At 30.5% G+C, this 19983-nt stretch overlaps 1 protein-coding gene across 1 annotated transcript; it reads right to left on the bottom strand.

Annotated features, from left to right (window-relative positions):
• Positions 1–7945: 7945 nt before the first annotated feature.
• LOC11423112 (probable 2-oxoglutarate-dependent dioxygenase SLC1) lies at positions 7946–12018 on the bottom strand. Its single transcript, XM_003590387.4, has 5 exons — positions 11836–12018; positions 11219–11524; positions 10453–10700; positions 8924–9263; positions 7946–8378 (listed from the first exon to the last, which is right to left on the bottom strand). Exons 2-5 carry the CDS (start codon positions 11507–11509, stop codon positions 8118–8120), a joined length of 1140 nt encoding a protein of 379 aa, XP_003590435.2. The 5' UTR covers positions 11510–11524; positions 11836–12018; the 3' UTR covers positions 7946–8117.
• Positions 12019–19983: the final 7965 nt, after the last annotated feature.

The following is a 19983-nucleotide window of genomic DNA, read 5'->3' as shown; positions in this document are numbered from 1 at the left end:
ATCTTATTTGGTACGTTAATGACTTAAAATGCAAAACAATTATCAGTGTTAATGACTTAAAATGCAGTACAACTAATAGAGTTAGTGTCCAACATGAGAAACGTTTGACAAAGACATAGACCATTTTGAGTTATTAATAAAGTCAGGGATCAATTTAAGAATTTGGTACAAAGACAGGGACCAATTTAGTAGTTAACTCATTAATTATATTTGATGTGTAAAAGTCAATCGTGTAAAAAAATACAAACATGTGATGTGTGTAGAAGATCATGTCTTATCAATAGTCAATAACCTTTTGATGAGGAGCCCGAGGTTGAGTCCAACACACTTGAAGATGATTTTATTGATGATAGTCAACAATATGGCAATGTTTAAAATTTTGACATGGTTAGTTTTAAATTACCATACTTAGTAATTCACATTTAATTAATGTGCATATAATTTATGTTTTAATCAATTTCTTTCATTCTATTGCAGAATTTATATTGATGTACTTGAGAATCGTGTTGGTCTCAAGAAAATGTGATAAACATCTTTGCAAAGAGGTGGTGATCTTCATTTGATGTATCATGCTTCTTATTACTGTGTTAGTTTATTTTGATGTTTAATTTAATGTTTATGCAATGAACATGGTAATGGTACTTATTTTGATGTTTAGTTTAATGTTGTAACGAAATCTAGTAATGGGAGTTTATTTTGATGTTTGGTTTAACGACGTCGTAATGATCATAGTTAGTGGCGGAGCCAACCAAAAAAGTTTGGGGCGGCCGCCATCTCGCCATAAAAATAAACTAAAATATATAGATCATATTAAATACAACATATTTAAGTCGTAATAAATCAAAAACCGATCATTCAAAATTTAAACTACATAATATATAAAGTCGGTTATTACATACCTAAAAATGTACTTTACGTTTTTCGAGTGACTTGAAATCATCAATAATTGATTCGAAACTAAAACATGCGCTAATTTCCCTTTCAATATAAACTGGCATACTATCTGCTAGAAACCCAAGTCCCATCTTGTTTCTCAACTTAGACTTGATAATTTTCATTGCCGAAAAAGATCTTTCAGTTGTGTCTGTAGAAACCAGAAGAGTCATAATAAGACGCAACAACCTATCAAGCAATGAGTATTTTTTGGGTTGTCCATTGGCAGGAGTGGCAGCCAAACATGAGCATAATTCTTGAATAGTTGATAAATTTTTCAAAGTTGATGATGAAATGTAGAAGATGAAATGGCAAATTAATCTTCTCTTGATCACTGAAATCCATGGGAAAATATTTTTCAACAAGAGTACATATAGTGTCAATGTCAAAAGCTTTATATCCATCCTCAGGAGACAAAGCACAACTTAGAGTCAACAAATCCATTGCTCGCTCACTAAATCTACTATTCAACTCTTGTAATAATGCTCTATTGTTACCTGATTCTCTTCATGGCGAGAACGCTTAAATCTTGTTATTGAATGACAATCATTGAGGTCGGGAATCTCAATATCATGCTTTTCACCAAAATACACCACATTGACAAACAACTTATCCCAACCATTTTCTCTCAAATCTTGAATAAGAGCTTTTGTTGAGCAAACCAAAAGCATAGCATTAACAATATCCTGAGATTGTTTTTACAAGGCTTGACAAAGCAAATATGTTGTCCCCATAATTTCTTTCATCAAATGCAAGATAAATATAAAATCAAAAGACTTTAAGTAATTGTAAGAACTAAGGCAAGTTGCAACCGATGAGAAAAATAGTGGACATAGTAAGCATAAGGACAATCTTTCTTAAAAATTGTTTGTAAACCATTCCATTCTCCTCTCATATTGCCAGCACCGTCATACCCTTGACCACGAATGTTAGAAACATCAAGGTTATGTCGAGAAAGTATACCACATACCGCTGTTTACACTGAATTTTGGTAAACAATCGCTGAGTTAAAAATATTCACTTGCAAGATCAACTAGTAAATCTTAAGGACATATTGTGTTTGTTATTTTCCATAAATTTATTATTGTACTTGAAGAACTTGATAAAAAGAAGTAATCAAAACAATCGAATTCAACTCAGTTGAATTCAATCGAAATTATGTTAAATGAAAATAAGTGAATTTTTCAAAAGAAAAAAGTAAATTGTAAAGACATTTAAGAAAATGAACTTAAATTGCATTGATTGGATGTAAATTGGTACACATGTTCATACAGTGCAACTTGTGACTCGTTTCTCTCTTCCATGAGGATAATTTGAGTGTAAGTTTTGTGTATGATAGGATTGTGACCACTTTCCCTTGCGATAAACTACTATTTATACTGTTGGAATAAGCCCTAATAGCCAATCTATGTTGGGTTTGGCTTTGTATCATGATATTGATATAAATATATATTGTGAATATATAATAACAAGGCATTTCTTTATTGATTTTGTTTTGTTTCAAAATAATAAAGTCCCTAGAATAGTTAGTCCGTTTAATGGAACATTAAGTATAACTTAATTGTGAGACCCCATTAAACATAAGGAAACTATTCTCAAAGTATTTGTAGTCAAGCTTTATTGAGAAGTGGGATATCATTAAAGCATAAAGACTATTATGTAGGTAGACTGATGATCACATCTCACAGATCATGGATAAAGAGTTATCAAGTCTTCACATAGATATAAATATTAGGAGTAATATTTATATTGGATTGATCCGCCATGAGAATACTACATAGTAAAAGTTATGAAAAGTGTCATAAGATATTCTCATAGTGATAGTGGTGTATTCCACCCTTCGACCTGAAACCACTATGTACCTAGATGTTGGAGTCGAGTGCTTTGTCACCATTCAAACGTTGTCCGTAACAGGATGACTATAAAGTTGGTTGATGGGTACTCCATGAATCATGCTGAGGGACATGAGTGACCTAGATGAAATTTGCCCCTCCTACATAACAGGAGAAATGTCTACGGGCCCAATATTGAACTAGACAAGGATGACACGGTCTATGTCTTGTGTTCAATATAGACATGAGGGCAAAAGGGTAATTATACACATGAACATTATCACGGAAAGGTTTTGTCATATCACATGACATTCTCGTCACTTGGGTAGCAGTGATGTGTTGCTAGATACCGCTCACTGTTTATAGTATTAAATATGTGATTTAATATTATTGCCAACGTTATGGGAACCTATAGGGTCACACACAAAGGACAGATAGATGAGAGAAATAAATAAGTAAGACTTATTTCTAAAATAAATAAGTGAGACTTATTTATAAAATAATAGGTAAGACTTATTAGTAATTAAATAATTAAATATGACATTATTATTTAATTTACGAAAAATAGAGAAACGCGGTCTACCGTAAGGTACGGTGTATTTAAGTGTTGTCTTGCTGACCACACAAGTGATTCTATAAATAGAACCCTTGTGTTGAAGCATTACTAACTTTTTGTAAGTGCTTAACCTAATTCACAAAAGTTGTGAAACCCTAGCCACCGCTCTCTAAACCTTGTTCTCTCTGAATCTCCGTTGGAATTGGCTAGCACCGGTCTTCGGAGAAGTTCTGTTCGTGTGGACTGAGTAGAGGCTTTGCTCGTGATCAGAAAGATTTATGCTACAAAGGTTCTGCTCTTCAAGAGGTAATCACATGAATCTTAAAGTGTTTAAGTTTCTGTTTGATTTGTGATTAATGATTTAATCAAGATCCGTTTCAATGGGATTTCTTCCGCAAAGAGGATTAAAATTTTGAAAAACCCCTCTTAAAATCCTTTCATATACGAATAGAAATAAATACCTATATTTGAATTTGAAACTAAAACTGCTATAAACTAACAACACTTATCTATTGGATTTGAATTTCGAATACATGTGCCTTGGAAATATTCGTTGCTTGACCTTATCCGAAACAAACTGCTCTTCGATATTCACGTCTGTCGAACTGAAACACGCGCTTCAAGCATTTCCAGCAAGTCCAACTTCAATTTAAATACATAAGAATAAGAGAGCATTCTTTATTTCTTCGGTTATAAGGTCAACCTTGGTTTGACTGCATTTATAATAGCTCCTTAAAAATATTGGCTAACAACCGCTTCCTTAAGAGTTAAGGAAGCAGTGTCATTTACACGTGCCATATCAAAAAATCTTTCGTGTATCAAACCAGCTTTATCAACAAACCTAACACAGGAGCCATTTGTTCCTTTTTTGACTCATCACGAGCTTCATCAACAACGATGCAAAATTTAGAATCACCAATTTCTTCACGAATATGTTTTCTCACCCTACTAGAAAGAATTTGCAATATCTCTTTTGAATTTGATGTGAAGTATATTTGCAATTTTCTGGAGAATTTTTCAACACAACTTTTGCAACTTCATCATTGTAGAATGCTAAAAGTTTTAACAATTCAAGAAAATTACCTTGATTTCTCAATTCGCTTTCTTCACAGTGACCTGTAAAAGCACAAGCTTGAATTGTTAACCAACGAACAATGTCAATTGAAGCCTTGAGACATATTCGATTATTCAGAATTTGACTCGAACTTTGCACTTCAATAACATTCCTAAGATGTCCATCTTGATTCAAGAAATCTTGACAAGCTTTCATTGCATTGTTGTGTGGTGAGCAAGGATCCTTTCCTATATGTTTAAGAAAGGAACAAACTTTTCCATTCCTAACTTTCCTCCAACTTCTAAAGCCATTAGAAATGAATACTCCTGATCCGGGACGTCCACTTGGTTTGTTGCTAAATAGGTAACTTTGTAAGCAATATACGGCATCTTCTGACGGCGAATATTCTAGCCATGAAGAAAATATGTTAAACCAAGTGTGTTGAGACCGCCTCTGACGATCCCCGATACCGGACATGGGATAGTTTTCTAATTTTGTTTATAAGAACCCCATTTTAGACAGCGGTTCTCATTTTTCTATAATTAAAATAAGAGTCTTACCTGATACATGAGAGTCCGTTAGACCAAAATACAAAAGAAAGCTAGGATTAATATTCTACCATAAATAGTTAACATAACATGAGGTTTAGGATCATATTATTTCAGAAAGTTAGCTATTTAGTTATGTTAAATCTCACACTTAAAAAACTATATCAAACTTTATTGTTGACGTACCTCATTTATTTTTTATAGGGATTGAACCATCAAACATAAGAGGCATCTAAGGCTAATCGGAACTTTTGTGATCAAATAAAAGTTAATTTAGATTTATTGTTCTTAAAATTCAAGGAACATGTGGTACTTTCAATTTTTTTCTATCTTTTAATTATTGTGCTAAATTGAGTTGTCCGTGATCTTGAATCTAATCATATTCGAACTGAACCTTATAAGCTTGACTCATTTCCATCAAATCTTGGTCCATATAGTTAACTTTACTATCTGGTAGGTAAAATAAACGAGGCAACAAAGTATTGTGAAGTTTTTGAGTGTCTTTGTGGTCATGAACTCATAATAAACAGATTTTTTTTTTTTTTTTTGGTACAAAAGAGGGCAAAGCCCATAATAAACAGATATTAAGTATGAAAGAGTCGGTTTGTGGCTTCTCCATCACTTGTTTTGGAATTTCAATCTCCATTCCCACCATCAACGGGGCGCCTCTGCCATATATACAAAATTTTAAAAAATTATATTAAATTTATTATAATTAAAGTAATTAAAATAATTAAATAAAAATATATTTTTTATTGACAGGAGATTAAAATTTATATATAAAAAATAAAATAATAATATATATTATTTAATAATGATATTTGGACAACTTTTTTTAAAATAAAATATCAACACCACCCCCACACCCATTTTTTACTTTTGATAATCGGGAAAGCCTGAACCTGCACCCGGTCAAAGTCGTGGTTTGTTCGGGCCGATGTGGATTATGTTATCATACCTATAAGATAAAGTATCAAGTTTTCTTTTAATTATTTCTTTGGTGAGTAATAAGCCAATCATATCATTTACAAAATCTTATTCATATTGTTCAAAATTTTATCATATAGTATGGTCGAGTTAGAAACTAACATAATAGGTTTAAAAAAATTAATCTAATTAAAATTAAAATTAAAGAAATGAAATATATACAAAAATAAAAAAAACATATCTACCTCTCGTGCATGTTTAGTACTAAGACGTACTTTTATGGCTGATTGATTGTAAGAAAAAAAATGATAAGAAAGGAAGAGTGTGACAAGAGAGTAATATGTGAAAAATAGAAGAGATTTTATGTTTCATCTTACAAAATCATAAATAATCAAGTTAGTTATGTTTTATATTCTATATAAAATCATAAATCTGTCAAGTTTTATACCCATAAAAGTTTTATCAAATTTCAGTTCTCACATTTTGTGCAAAAAATTGAAATGCATGTTTTAGTTCCTCAACAAGGACTACAAGTATGAGTGTTCGGGTCAACTCGATCAACCCGATGACCATTCAATCACATTTGGAGCATTATGTTTGTATATTTTGTGGTTTAGATTGAATCCAAACAAATCTGTTAAATTAAATTTATAATGGTTTGGTTCGGGAAACAAGTTTACAATTTCAAACCCATGAACTAAACCCTTTGAAAGAAAATTGTGAACTTTTTGTTTTTGTAACCTATTTGGGTTGATTCACTGGTATTGATTTGAAATTTGAGAGTGTGTTCCTCCTTAAGCTCTCAGATTCGATTTTCTCTGGTGTCAATTTACTAGTATAAATTAATATTTGTATATGTTAATCTTTTTTTGGTGGTGGTCGATGTTTGAACGCCAGACCTTGTATATATTATGCATTATCCTTACTAACTGAGCTAAGCTCATGAGGACTTGTATATTTCAATCTTAAAAGTGCAAGGAGTGGAACTTTTTAATATTTTTGTGTTAAATTTAGAAGTGCTAAAATATTTTTACAATGTTTTAAATCGTGTTAGTTAAGTGTTGTAATTTTCAAGAAACAAATTGTCATTTTTATTTTGTGGAATATTAAAAATATTTTATGCATTATGATAATTGGCCTAACCAAATAATCAACTCAATGGTTTATGTGTTAGATTGGTTCGGTTTAACATGAAAATTTTGGATTTTTGACCAAACTCGTTGATTTTTGTTGGATTGGATATCATATTTGGTTAAAATCGACTCAACCCGGTCCATATACACCCCTAACTAAAAGTACCATATTTTGTAAATGTGAAAATTAATTAAAATGGACAAAACTTTTTATAGGACTAAACTAAAAAAGTTCACAAGCCCTAACACAATTGATAAAATATCAAAATTGTTAGGTCGGACACCGTGATTAGGGTTTGAATCATAAATCCTTTACTTGTATGTGTGTATTTCCAATGATTATTGCTATTTTGTCTATCCAAAAAAACTAAAAAAATAACAATACTTCAAAAGATTAAAATTGTATTTATCCTTAAAATAAAGTACTTCAAATTATTTAACATTAAAAATTGGTAAAATCCTCATTAATGGTTAATAGTTTTTTTTTTAGAGGTCATTAATAGTAAATGCTAACCATAGTTACAAAATTAACCAAACAATTGAGCTCGAGATTCACCAAGGACTAATCGTTTGAGAGAACCCAAATTCGATTCTTAGATGGAACAATTTTTGGCCAGATTATCCTTACCTCACGACCGAACTCCGAATTACTAGGGTCGCCCTTTTCCCTAGAAACCAGAGGGTTAAGGCAAAAAATAGAATCATCGTTACAAAATTTTATTTACATTAAAATAATACTACTTTTTCATTTATCGTCCAAAAAAAATTAGACCCAAATTTATGGATTATAAAACAACATATGAGAGTCCCCATTAGTATAACTCAGTTGATAGAGATATTGCAATATACAGAGTTGAAGTTCGAACATGAATTTCTTCACTTATTCATCTTGAGTAAAACTTTAGCTACTAATTTTTTTTTGTGATCAAATATTTTCTACTAATCTAATTGACAAAAAGAAATATTAGAGAGCAAAATGAAATTCAAAATTTCTTTTAAATAAGCACAGGCACCTACAAATTTTTCCCTAGGTAAATAATCAATTATTGTGTGCAATATGTGGCACTTTAATTAATATATATGAATAATAATTATTTTTCCTTCTTTCTTTGACTTCAATAGTTCATTCTTTTCTTAGTCAAGTAAGATAGAAGTCAATTTCCTAGACTCCAGAAAACTCTTTCTCTTGGTCTCGTTGGTTGAAATGTAGGCAAGAAAAGTTTCAAAATCGGTGTCTGCATAACGTTTGGGATTGGCTTTGTCAATGAGTGTAGGTGAAGGTCTCACTGTACTGTTGAACGAAATGCTATGCAATGAAGCAATGGATCTTCTACGCTTACTTGAATTCACCAGAACCCTATGTAGCACACTCTTGTATTTCCCGTTGCTATAAATCTGAAAAGCACAAATACAACAAAAAATTAGCAACGTAAATAGGATACATCAAATTTTATATTTATAAATTTTATTTGTTGTTTGATCTGTAAATACTCTTCCATGACATTTTAACTCAGGGGTGAGAGAAGTTTGGCTTTGTTTTTAGAAATTTTGGAACACATCTAATATTTAAATGTGTTAGGGCTATTATATAATTGATTTAGTTAAATTAAAATGATTTATTTTATATAAATTGTGTTTAGAAATATAATTATCATAAAAAATATTGTGTAGATACCATAAATATTATTTATGTTTTTATGATAGGTAGAAATAGAAGATAATAAGAATTTGATTGTGTACCAAACAAACATTGTATTGTTACGTCTCTTCTCTTCGTGAAATGACATATGACTCATATATAGCAAGAGAAATTATATTTGTATAAACTTATTTCGGAACAACTCTCTCAATTCTCATTACTTTCTACTCTCTCTTTCTCTCTTTCTCATTATGTATTTAAATTGTTCCATTAAACTTGCAACTAAATGGAATATCCATACCTCAAGGTGATCACCAACATTAACAACGAATGTATTATTAATAGGTTGAACCGTGAACCATTGTTCTTGGAATTGGACTTGCAAACCCTCTACCTCATCTTGAAGAAGGAGTGTGAGGAATCCATAGTCAGAATGAGGGGGCATGCCTAGGGTTAGGTCAGGTTGAGGACATGGTGGATAAAAATTTGCCGCCATAAGCTGGCTTCCATCTTCCAATTCTTTGATAAGATTGTCCTTTTCTTCTTTGTTGGATTCAACTATACCTAAACTCTCTACTATGGCTTCCATTAACCTTAGAAATAAGTGTTTGGTTTCTTCTGCGTAGGTAGCCGCCACTTTCCTACATTTTAATTAAAAATCAAGAATAAGACAAACATACTATATTGTAAGTTGAGGAAAAAAATTATAGATAAATGTGTTATGTCATCATGCCCCCGTTGCAACTTTGTTGGGAAACAGAGAGATATAGAAAAGGCAAAAAACAACAATATAGATTAAAAATATAAAGTAGAGTATTCATCGTCCATATATTCATTGACAAAAAAACATTGTCTCAAAATATAAGTTTCCTATCAAGTATAAATGTATTTATCAAAAATGTAAAATAATCAAGCATAAATGTATATATTATTACGTACTAGTGATGCTATATCAACAGTTTTTTTTAACGTGCTACTACAAATATATACAATATTTTCTTCTTCTACTAACGGATGGAAAATTCTACAAGATCATACTTAACTCTTAAATCATTGTCACGAATGTGCTTGGAAAATCATATTAAAAATGTAAAACCTTTAATATTTCAAACTTCACAAATAAGACTACTAATTTCCTTTTACTAAACATAACCTAATTAGACTACTAATTTTTATCTTAAAAAAAACTAATTTGTAGTTGAATATAAAAAAATATCTATATTGAATGACAATTTAGTACTCCATCCGTTTTAAAATGAATGTTGTTTAAGGTTTTTACATACAAATTAAGAAATGTGATAATGGTGTCAAAAGACATGACAATTTTACTAAACTAACCTTATTTATTATTGGTATAATGTTTCAGAAGTAGTGCTCACTCAATTAATTAGAGGGCACGGTTTAAAGTAAAATAATAATTCTGCATTAAAAAATGCAAGTGGCATTTATTTTAAAACAATTTTTTTTTGGCTAAAACAACACTTATTTTAAAACGGATGGAGTAATAATTTTACACAAATTGTATATATACTTTAACATGATCTAACAAGGCCGTTTATTTTTACGTACCCACGACTTTCCATTTCCAGTGTATAAGACCTCATATTTTAAGAAAGTTGGTTGATTTAGTTTGTGACATTTTATTCGTTAATACTTTGAACAATTATGAGGTATCCATTTTACTTGTCCACTAAACAAATTATAATACACAAATTGTCTCTCCAATAAATTAGTACTAGGGCTTATTATATAGATTAAAAAATGTTGTCCACGTAGAGATTGAATTGATTAATGATTAATTAATTATATATAGTGATACAAAATACACACCTTAAGTCCACGGGTGAATCAGGCCAATGGGGAAGATAATCAGGCAGAGGATGGCATATGAGTTTCAAGAAATCTCTCCAACAGAACACTTTGTCTTTTGTTTGACTAAAGCTTGTTCCATATCGAACTGCTGCTCTCATATCAGATGTCATGTACTTGCCTCTTTCCTCAAATGGAAGATCAAAAAAATTTCCACACACATCCATCATGTTGTTGATAACATCTTCTGAGATTCCATGGTTTACCACCTTTATGATCAATCAAAACACAAAAGAAAGTTTTAATCAATATTTATAAAGTCAACTCTTTTTTTTAATAAAGTAAGCTGAATTATACAAACTCAAGTGTTTATAGACGTTTCTAATTGCATTTTATAGTGCAACATGCAATATTTTTAGGGTAAAATATATTTTTAGTCTATAAAATTACAAAAATTTTAAATTTAATTCTAACAAAAAATTTATTTAATTTTAGTCCATATTTTCATTAATTTATACAAAAAATGAGATTTTTAGTTCTTGGCTTCTTGCATTTAATTCCATAAATGCAAAATAAGGACTAAAACTGAAAAAATAAAATTGTACGGACAAATTACAATTTTTTTTTGGTGCTAAGCCAGGAGAAATGACAGGTATTAAGGAGAGTCGTCGACATCCCAACTAGGTTGGCACTCGTATCCTTTACCGACAAATTACAAATTTAAAAGAATTAAAAACATATTTTGGTAAGGTTTAACTATAACCAAGTTTTGTGGTTGATTGCTCACCTGGAAAAATCCATAACGTTCACAAGCATTAGCCAATGATTGAAGAACTTGGGGCCTATTTGGACCAATCAAATCAGAGAAATCTATGATTGGTAACTGTAGGTTTTGTTTGCCAAAATTTGAATCTTCGGTATTCTTAGCAGGACGTTCAGAAGGAGGAAGTATGTACTTTTTAGGTACCATGTGAAGTCCATTATCAACTAGCTGCTTCACTCCTTTCAGAAATTGATTTTCTATATCATCATCGTCCCTTTTGATATCTTCACTAAATATTGTCATTCCAGGTGACATGTTATGTAATATATCCTGCATATACAAGTAAATTAAGAACATGACTGCATACATATATAACAAAAAAAAAATTAATATATATTCTTTTTTATCTAACAAGATATATTAATCAAATTGACATTAACGATCATTTTACAACAATATCATAGGACGATTGAACTATGTCTTTTAAAATTACTAGGTCAAACTTTTGTCATTTAACTGAACACTTCATAAATTTTCTAACAAAATATATGATTTATCATATATGTTGTGTCTATGTGGATAAATTTCAAAATGTGTTCTATCATTGAGAAAATTGGAAAATGAACTTTAATAGTCCTCACCTGAGTGGATATATAAATATGTATATATAGATAATGGATGTTGGGGATTATAGGCTAGGGAAATGGTGTGAAAAGAAAACCAAAGCTAGCTAGTATATATGGATGTTAAACTTGTGTAAATGTTGATGTATATATATAGTTGAAGGGAAGAAGAAGTTTGGGGTAGGGAGGAAGTTGAAACAGTAGCAAGTTTTGAAAAAACCAGCTTCAGGTGGGTGTGAGGATAGATGACTTGTTCTATTCTATTCTATTGTATTGTAGAATATTCCAATATTATTAACAATTAAGTTGACAAAGTTGAGTCAAGAGCAAGAGAGTCATACCACGGGGGAATGAAGGAGAAGGGTCACGACAGTTTCACTAGACCCCATTTACATTATTAACTTTGATTTAATCTTTCATTTTTCATAAGATGTTTTCAAAGTATTGTACAATGTTTTTGACCTTCGATTTAATTGACTTAAAAAGGATGGATCGAAAGTGTGGATGAATTTTTTTTTAAGGAATTGAAACAAAAAATTTAAATATTTATAGAAAACAAAAACATATTTAACCTTATAACTAATGAAGATCTAAGGACATTTTCTAATTACTCTATAAAGAAATCAATTTATCGAACAATAAATGAAAAAAAATTAGTCATATAAGTAAATTTACAAGTGAAAAGTAAAAACTAGTTTATGGGTACCATTTACAAATTCTATGTAGCTAATTATAATTGATTGTTGGTAAGTGTTCACATATGTAAACACAAAACAATTACAACAGCTGAGCTGCTCAGAGAAATATTACAAGTGGAAATTCAAGAGCACTCTGTAAAAGACTTAGATGAAAAATACATTGTTCATGATAAATGAATTTAATCCCTCTACTGCTCTCTAGGTGTCTCCTTTTATAGATCTCACTTTATTGACCTAATGGGCCTTTCTTTGTATGTCCAGACCCATTAACCCTTTGAAGTCCATATGGCTCATCTATATCAGGCGCGTGGAGCTTATCATGTTTCTTTGCTCTGCTCGTCTGTACAAGACGCACGAAGTCGATGGTAAACAACTCACATCACTTGTTCGTGCAGGACACATGGCACGTTATGAGACACCTTCAAGAGGAGGACCACGTACAACGTTGTTTGGACAATAACCTGCTAGAGAGCTAGTGATGTTGACAATGGAGCTCACGTGACCTGAACGATCAAGCTGAGCTAAGCAGGTGGAGCTCACATGACCTTAATGATCAAGCTAAGTTGTACATGTTGAATAGTCAATGTAAAGGAGAGTCCACGTGGTATGGTCCTCCATACCGGTCCACAGTCCACCAAGCATCAAGCCTGCCAAGATGTAGACGTTTGTTCTTCATAAGATCGACCTGAACTAGTCCGGTAAATTAGTCACAAATTTACAAATTACTTCAAGAGGTAACCTAAGCGTCACCCATTTGTTAACATTTCAAATTTAAAAGAAAGAAAATATTAAATAGCATTTTCTATTTAATAATGAGATAACACGAGTCTCAACCAACTTAGAGACATTGAATTCGAACTCTACGAATACAGTGATGTGAAAAATATTCTTGTGAGAAAATTATGTGGCGTATGTGATTCTATCTAATTCAAAGGGTTCAGATATTGTTTTGACAATATTCAAATTTGATTAGCTTAAACCTAGACGAAACACACTATTTTATTAATATATATTTCTTTTATTTCAAACTATATTAGTAGATAACTCTTAAAAAATATTGTATCGTTTCCTTTTTAACCTTTTTATATAGTTTATAAAAAAAAACTTATAATATTTATATAAGATTTAGTTTTTGTACCCAACATTCAACTATTTAAAGCTATGTCTTTTTTTTTAATTTGTGCAAAATGGTCAAATATGATAAACATTGTAACATGGATGGAGGGGGTTATATCTTAAATATGAGATATTATATTTCCTGTCAAAAAAAAGAGTGATATTATATTGGGAAAACATATTCAATTTAATACGTAATTTTGTTAACCACTATCATGTGAACTGGGTTAACATGTTTGGGACTTGGGTGATGATCCTCTCAAAAATGTTTTGGGTGATGATGTCATTGGGATAAGTTAACACCAGCTCAGCAAATTTAGATTACGTGCATGACTACTTTCACTTGAATTATTAATGTAATAATAACGAAGACATAAGAGAAAGTAGAGATCCAATTAAATAAGATTTGAACTAAATCAACTACTAATACATGCACCAACCCTGTTGCCTAAACATAAAACTTAATCAAACATCAACAATATATTGATTAAAGTCAAATGCTATAACCGTAACAAATTGTCACACAATTAGCTATATCTATTGCCCAAAAGGTAGTCAATTATTATTTTATATTTTTGCCTAAAACAATCATTTTATATTTTGTCAAACAATCACAGGTATATATATGTACATCAATAACTAATCACAGGTATAAGGCCATAGTTTCTAGTCACAAGTCATAGCAAAATCTATGTACTGGTTTTGGCTGACATATTCACTAGTCATTTACAAATTGCAAATGAGTTTTATTTTCATCAAATTATGTATTAGGATGACGGAGTTTTATCTTCGATCGATTTTATGTTGTCTTTGATATAAGGTATAATTATTTTATTATTACAAATAATTTTGTGACAGCATGTTTCACAAGTCCGAGTTTCAACTTGTAAAAATGTTGAAATTGTTAAGCTGAAAATGATGATGGGATCGAAACTTCGCCTCCTTTCTATTAACTATGTTCATTTCATTTATCTAAAAAAAATAAAGAAGTTGTTGTGACTAGGTGAAGTTGCCATGATGTTGAGATACCAACAAGCAAGGACTATACACAAAAAGATATTAAAATTTATCGAATGATGTATAAGATAAATATTTTTTGGCTATACATGCATATAAATACAATAAACAGCTAATTAAAATATTGTATGTATAGTTATAAATTTACATGTGGGGTATACATTTTCTGCTGGCTGAGAAATTAGGATTACCAAACAAAGCTTATGCATGCATTACAGCTGTTTAAACTTGTGTAATTATAGTTTTATAACTACTGATCAAAGAAAAGGATATAATTAATTATGTGAATTTGTTCATCGTTACCAATTTAGTATATTATAATGTATTTTTTTAAGGAATTTAGTATATTATAGCTGAAATCCCCAAATAATAAAAGAATATTCTCCGTAGCAGGTGATCATAAACAAATAAGCTGGAATGTCCCGCAATATCGAAGCCAAATCCAAATATACAACAAAGTTTCTACAAATGAATAGAGTGATACAAAGGTGTAGAAAGTGTTTTCAAGTTAAGCTATATATGTTTTTTTCTTTTGGTGAAGTGAGGTATATATGATATGATTAGCAGTATTTTGGATTATAAACTTGATTTTGTCCATTCGCCTAATCAATTGTTTGCTTTGCTCCAATTAATAAGGTAGTATATCCAAAGAAAATTTTAGGAGTTTCTACGGTGTAGTCGGAAAATTAACTTTTTTGAGTTATTGTGTTTAGTCAATAATATAACTATCAATGTCACGTCAGCTAGGATCCTGCTGGTGGATCACTCTAAAACTATACTTTACCTTATTACAAATCAGTCATCATACAAAATATTAAGGGGAATTTCAATCTTAGTGCACGAATGAGAATCTATGTTTAATTTTGATTTAATCAGGGACACAATTGCAATAAGTAAAGATATAATGACACACCTTATGAACAAATGTGCAATACATCATATAATATGACGTGGCATGGATTAAATACATAAATGCTCCATGATTAACTATTTAACTTTATCAAAAAAGTCATTTTCATGACTTTATCATAAAATTTTCCAAAATTTTAATGAGAGACATAACATACTGTACCCAAAAAATAGAGAAAAAAACGATGAGAGACAACATTAAATGAAAGTAATTTGGAGAAGTGTGTAAAAATCTTTCTTGAGGTGTTAAGAATATTATATTGATATGTGTATTACTCTTTTGTGAACCTATAAAAGAGGGAGATTGTCATTCGTAAAGTAAAGGAGTAAGCAAGCTAGTAAGAAGGTAAATACAAGTAAACAAGATTCTCTTGTGGGTTGTACCGTCGACCAACCTCAATTTTTTGTGAAGGGTTCGAGTGAAAGCATACTAGTTGAGATCTGAAAGATGGTGAACTATGTCTGAATGGGACGAGAGGAAACTCTAGTGAAGGCCTGCAACAATACTTAGGTGCAAATCGTTCGTCAAACTTATGAAGAAACAAAGTATTCTCTCATCCTCATTTCTTTAAAAAGCTCATCATAACCTTCTCATTCTTCAACCAAGTGACATTAAAGATTAGGTTCTTGATGGTCGGATTAGGCAAGTTTACCAAATCGTTTACCAAGTAATAAAGTGATAAGTAGAGTATTGTATTCACATGAATTGTCGTTTCAACCAAACAATCTGCGTTACTTATTAGGGAACAAAATAAAATAAACGAGATAAGGGTTTAGTGTTTTGAAAAGTTAATCAATTTGCAACAGAGAAAATTTTACCTGTTTTGATTGCAAAATGTTAGCGACAGTTAGAATTTTTCGAATCCCCTCAACTTGGTTGATGAAATTATTTAACAGTCAAGTCTTATTCATATTATTTATCGTTATCTATCTAAGTAATGAGTTTGTGGGGTTTTACTACCTATCAGTTGTCAAATTGCACCTGCTGATCACACGGTGATCATTACGTGTGGGGTCTTACTCTCTCAGAGATATGGCATCATTCCCCTCCAGCTGTCGAGTTGCACCTGTTAATCACACAGAGGTCTTATTCTCTCAGAGGTAATTGAAACATAGACTTAAATTGGCTTTCTTAAATTCCCATAATTGAATTCTTGATCTTCCTAAAGGTTTGCCCATCTATGAATCTTAGAAACACATAGCACATTCTCCCTTTCAATAGTTCAACAAATGGACAGCCCTATTAGCGTCTACCTTACCAACGGTCGAAGAGAATGATTCTACTAGGTTGATTTACTTCCTGAAGTCACTTGTTTCCTTAATTAATAACTAGGGTCAACTTGCTTTTAATATCTTTCGTCTAGTTACTAATTAATTACTTCCTAGATAGACATATGTAAATATCAATATTGGGCCCTGTCACTACCTAAGTGCCTAAACTAGGGTTGCGTTCCTAAGAAAATAAATTTAACATAATAAAACTAAATAGCGAACAGAAAACAATTAAATAAACGTCATTAAATTAAATAATTATCTAACAAAATAAATAGAGGTTCATCTTAGAACCCTAGCTTAAAAATATTTAGTTACACATGGTAACTAAAGACAAATTTCAAAAAGATAAAAACTTAGCCTAGAAAAACAAGGAGAAGATAGAAAAACTCCTCCGGAAGCTCCTAAAATCGCCTTCATTTTGAACTACTCTAGTTCTGAACGAGAAATTCTGAATGAGAAATGCGGTACTTATAGGGATAATTTCCACCTGAAGTTGGGCCCAAAAACCGGACTTTACCTACAAAAAAGTAGGAAAAGTCAGTTTTGGCCAGGTGCATGGAATGTGACCTAGGCGCATGTGATTGTGTTTCGGGCCCAAATTCACAATTTTTTCGTCGTTTTGGGTGTTTGCTTTCATATAAGTTGTCTTGGGACCTGGGTACAAAATTCATCTCTTTGTAAAGTCTTCCGAGGCCTCTTGAAATTCTTGATCTTCCCAAGGTCTTCACCAATCTTCGGATGTTCTTACTTTGCCGATTTGCATGATTTCTTTGTGAATTACATAAAAAACCCTAGAATTGCTATGTTTCGGGAAGAATAGAATTACATACTAAAATATAGAAAACATTACAAATGTCCCAAAATCATAGACAATTTCTCTAATACTCATCCGTTTTTATGGTAAAACCTACTAAAAATGATTGAAAAACATGTTAAGAAAAACGTAAGATGACATTTCATCAGTAGCCAAAGCTAGCCCAGAAACAAGCATAGCTTCACCCCTAGATATATGGATATCTTGGACGTCGAGACTCAAGAGTAATATTTAGGGTCATGCTAGAATGTCACAGTATAAGGTTGGATTCCACAAATAGTAAATATTTTATTAAGAAAAAATAATTTTAAAATTTTAAAAAATAAATTGCCACAATTTTAAATGTACAACAATTACCTTGCGTATCTTATGTGGGTAGGGTTAATAGTGTTTTACCCTCTTATAATAGAAAATTGTTGTTGACACATATGAGAAGGCTGAGAAACACCAGTAAAAGACGTAAATATCCATGCGGCAGTTAATTGCCGAGGAATTTAAAAACCGGCTGCAGTTAACTGCCGAAGAAAACTTCGTCAGTTAACTACCGAGACGGACTTCTGCAGTTAACAGCCGCAAAAATTGAACATTAATTACATGTTTAACTGATTTAATTGTAACAATAAATTGAAATAACAAAATAATAAACTCAATTAATATATTTAATTTGAAAAGTCTAATCGTAACTGCCACGGTACATTTTTATAAGTTTTTAATGATCTCTTTTTTTTTTTTGACAGAAAAGTATTGAATAATGTATAATTGTAACATAAATTGAAATAACAAAATAATAAATTCAAGGCTTAATACATGTTTTGGTCCCTTAACTTATTTTTGAATTTCATTTTGGTCCCTTAACTTTAAACTGTCACAATTTCTGTTTACCTAAGTGGTCCATTCTGTTAAAAAAACTAACAGAAGGGACCACTTAGGTAAAAGGAGGTAAAGTTATGGGACCAAAATGAAATTTAAAAATAAGTTAATATACCATCCAATAATTTTTTTTTTTTACATTTGACTCATTAGAAAAAAAAAGTGTTATAGTATAATATACCATCCGATTTTCGGAGAAAGAAGTAGTGGTAATTTGAAGTTCGATCAATAGGTAGGAAAGTCTGATCAATAATTATTCTACTCAATAATTAAATTTTAATTCTTGTTATATAGATTTTGGAATATATTTCTTTTGTATATGTTAATTTCATTATTATTGTTGTTGTTGTTATTATTATTATTATTATTATTATTATTATTATTATTATTATTATTATTATTATTATTATTATTATTATTATTATTATTATTATTATTATTAATGTTAAATTTTGTTTTTAATTGAAATTATTTTGATTTAGATTAAAATTGTAGGTATAGATATTAAAATTATTTTTATTAGGCTTAATACATACTTTGGTCCCTCAACTTATTTTTGAATTTCATTTTGGTCCCTTAACTTTAAACCGTCTCAATTTGGTCTCATAACTTTACCTCCATTTACCTAAGTGGTCCCTTCGGTTAGTTTTTTTAACATAAGGGACCACTTAGGTAAACGGAGGTAAAGTTATGGGACCAAATTGAGACGATTTAAAATTAAGGGACCAAAATAAAATTCAAAAATAAGTTGAGGGACCAAAGCATGTATTAAGATTAAATTCAATTAATATATTTATTTTGAAAAATCTAATTGTGACTACCACGGTACAATTTTAAAATTAATTTTGAATAATGTTTTTCTTTTTTGAAAGAAAAGTTTGAATAATGTCTAATTGTAACATAAATTGAAATAACAAAATAATAAATTCAATTAATATATTTAATTTCAAAAGTCAAATTTTTTAGTTATGTATTAATCTTATACGAAGCAAATTACAAAAAAAAAAATATATATAAAATCAAAGAAGATCATTAGCTATCAATGTCTTTATTACTCATATATATTAGCAAAAATAAAATGTCATTAATAGTGCATTTTTGTAAACAATAAAGGAATGAGTTGTAGTCAACGTCTTTAAAACTAAATTATCTCATTATTTTCGATAATTAAATCAATTAAAAATGCAACGGTTATAACAAAAAATACACCACCAAAAACAAAAGTAGCCGTTCCACAAAAATCAACCATTCATTAATGTAAATTATTGCATTTTTTCTTTATATTCATAAATGTGAATAGCCTTTAGACACAATTAATTTGTCAGTCACAAATTTCCTCAGCAGTTAACTGCCGAAATTTTCCACGGCAGTTTACTATAGCCGTGTTTTTAATTCATCGGCAGTTAACTGCCACAGGGGCATTTACATCTTTTACTGATGTTTCTCAGCCTTTTCATATGTGTCAAC

Source organism: Medicago truncatula, chromosome 1 (genome assembly GCF_003473485.1).
Source record: "Medicago truncatula cultivar Jemalong A17 chromosome 1, MtrunA17r5.0-ANR, whole genome shotgun sequence".
In the NCBI taxonomy this organism is placed as follows: Eukaryota; Viridiplantae; Streptophyta; class Magnoliopsida; order Fabales; family Fabaceae; genus Medicago; species Medicago truncatula.
Note: the sequence above shows the minus strand (reverse complement) of the source record. Positions and strands in the feature narration are given on the sequence as shown.

Bases quoted from the DNA above. Each gene is read 5' to 3' on its own strand.
- LOC11423112 (XM_003590387.4), bottom strand. From the start codon at position 11,509: ATGTCACCTGGAATGACAATATTTAGTGAAGATATCAAAAGGGACGAT. The intron at 10,701-11,218 runs GTGAGCAATCAA...TTGATCATAAAG, and splicing joins AACGTTATGGATTTTTCCAG to GTGGTAAACCATGGAATCTC. The intron at 9,264-10,452 runs GTGTGTATTTTG...ATTAAAATGTAG, and splicing joins GATTCACCCGTGGACTTAAG to GAAAGTGGCGGCTACCTACG.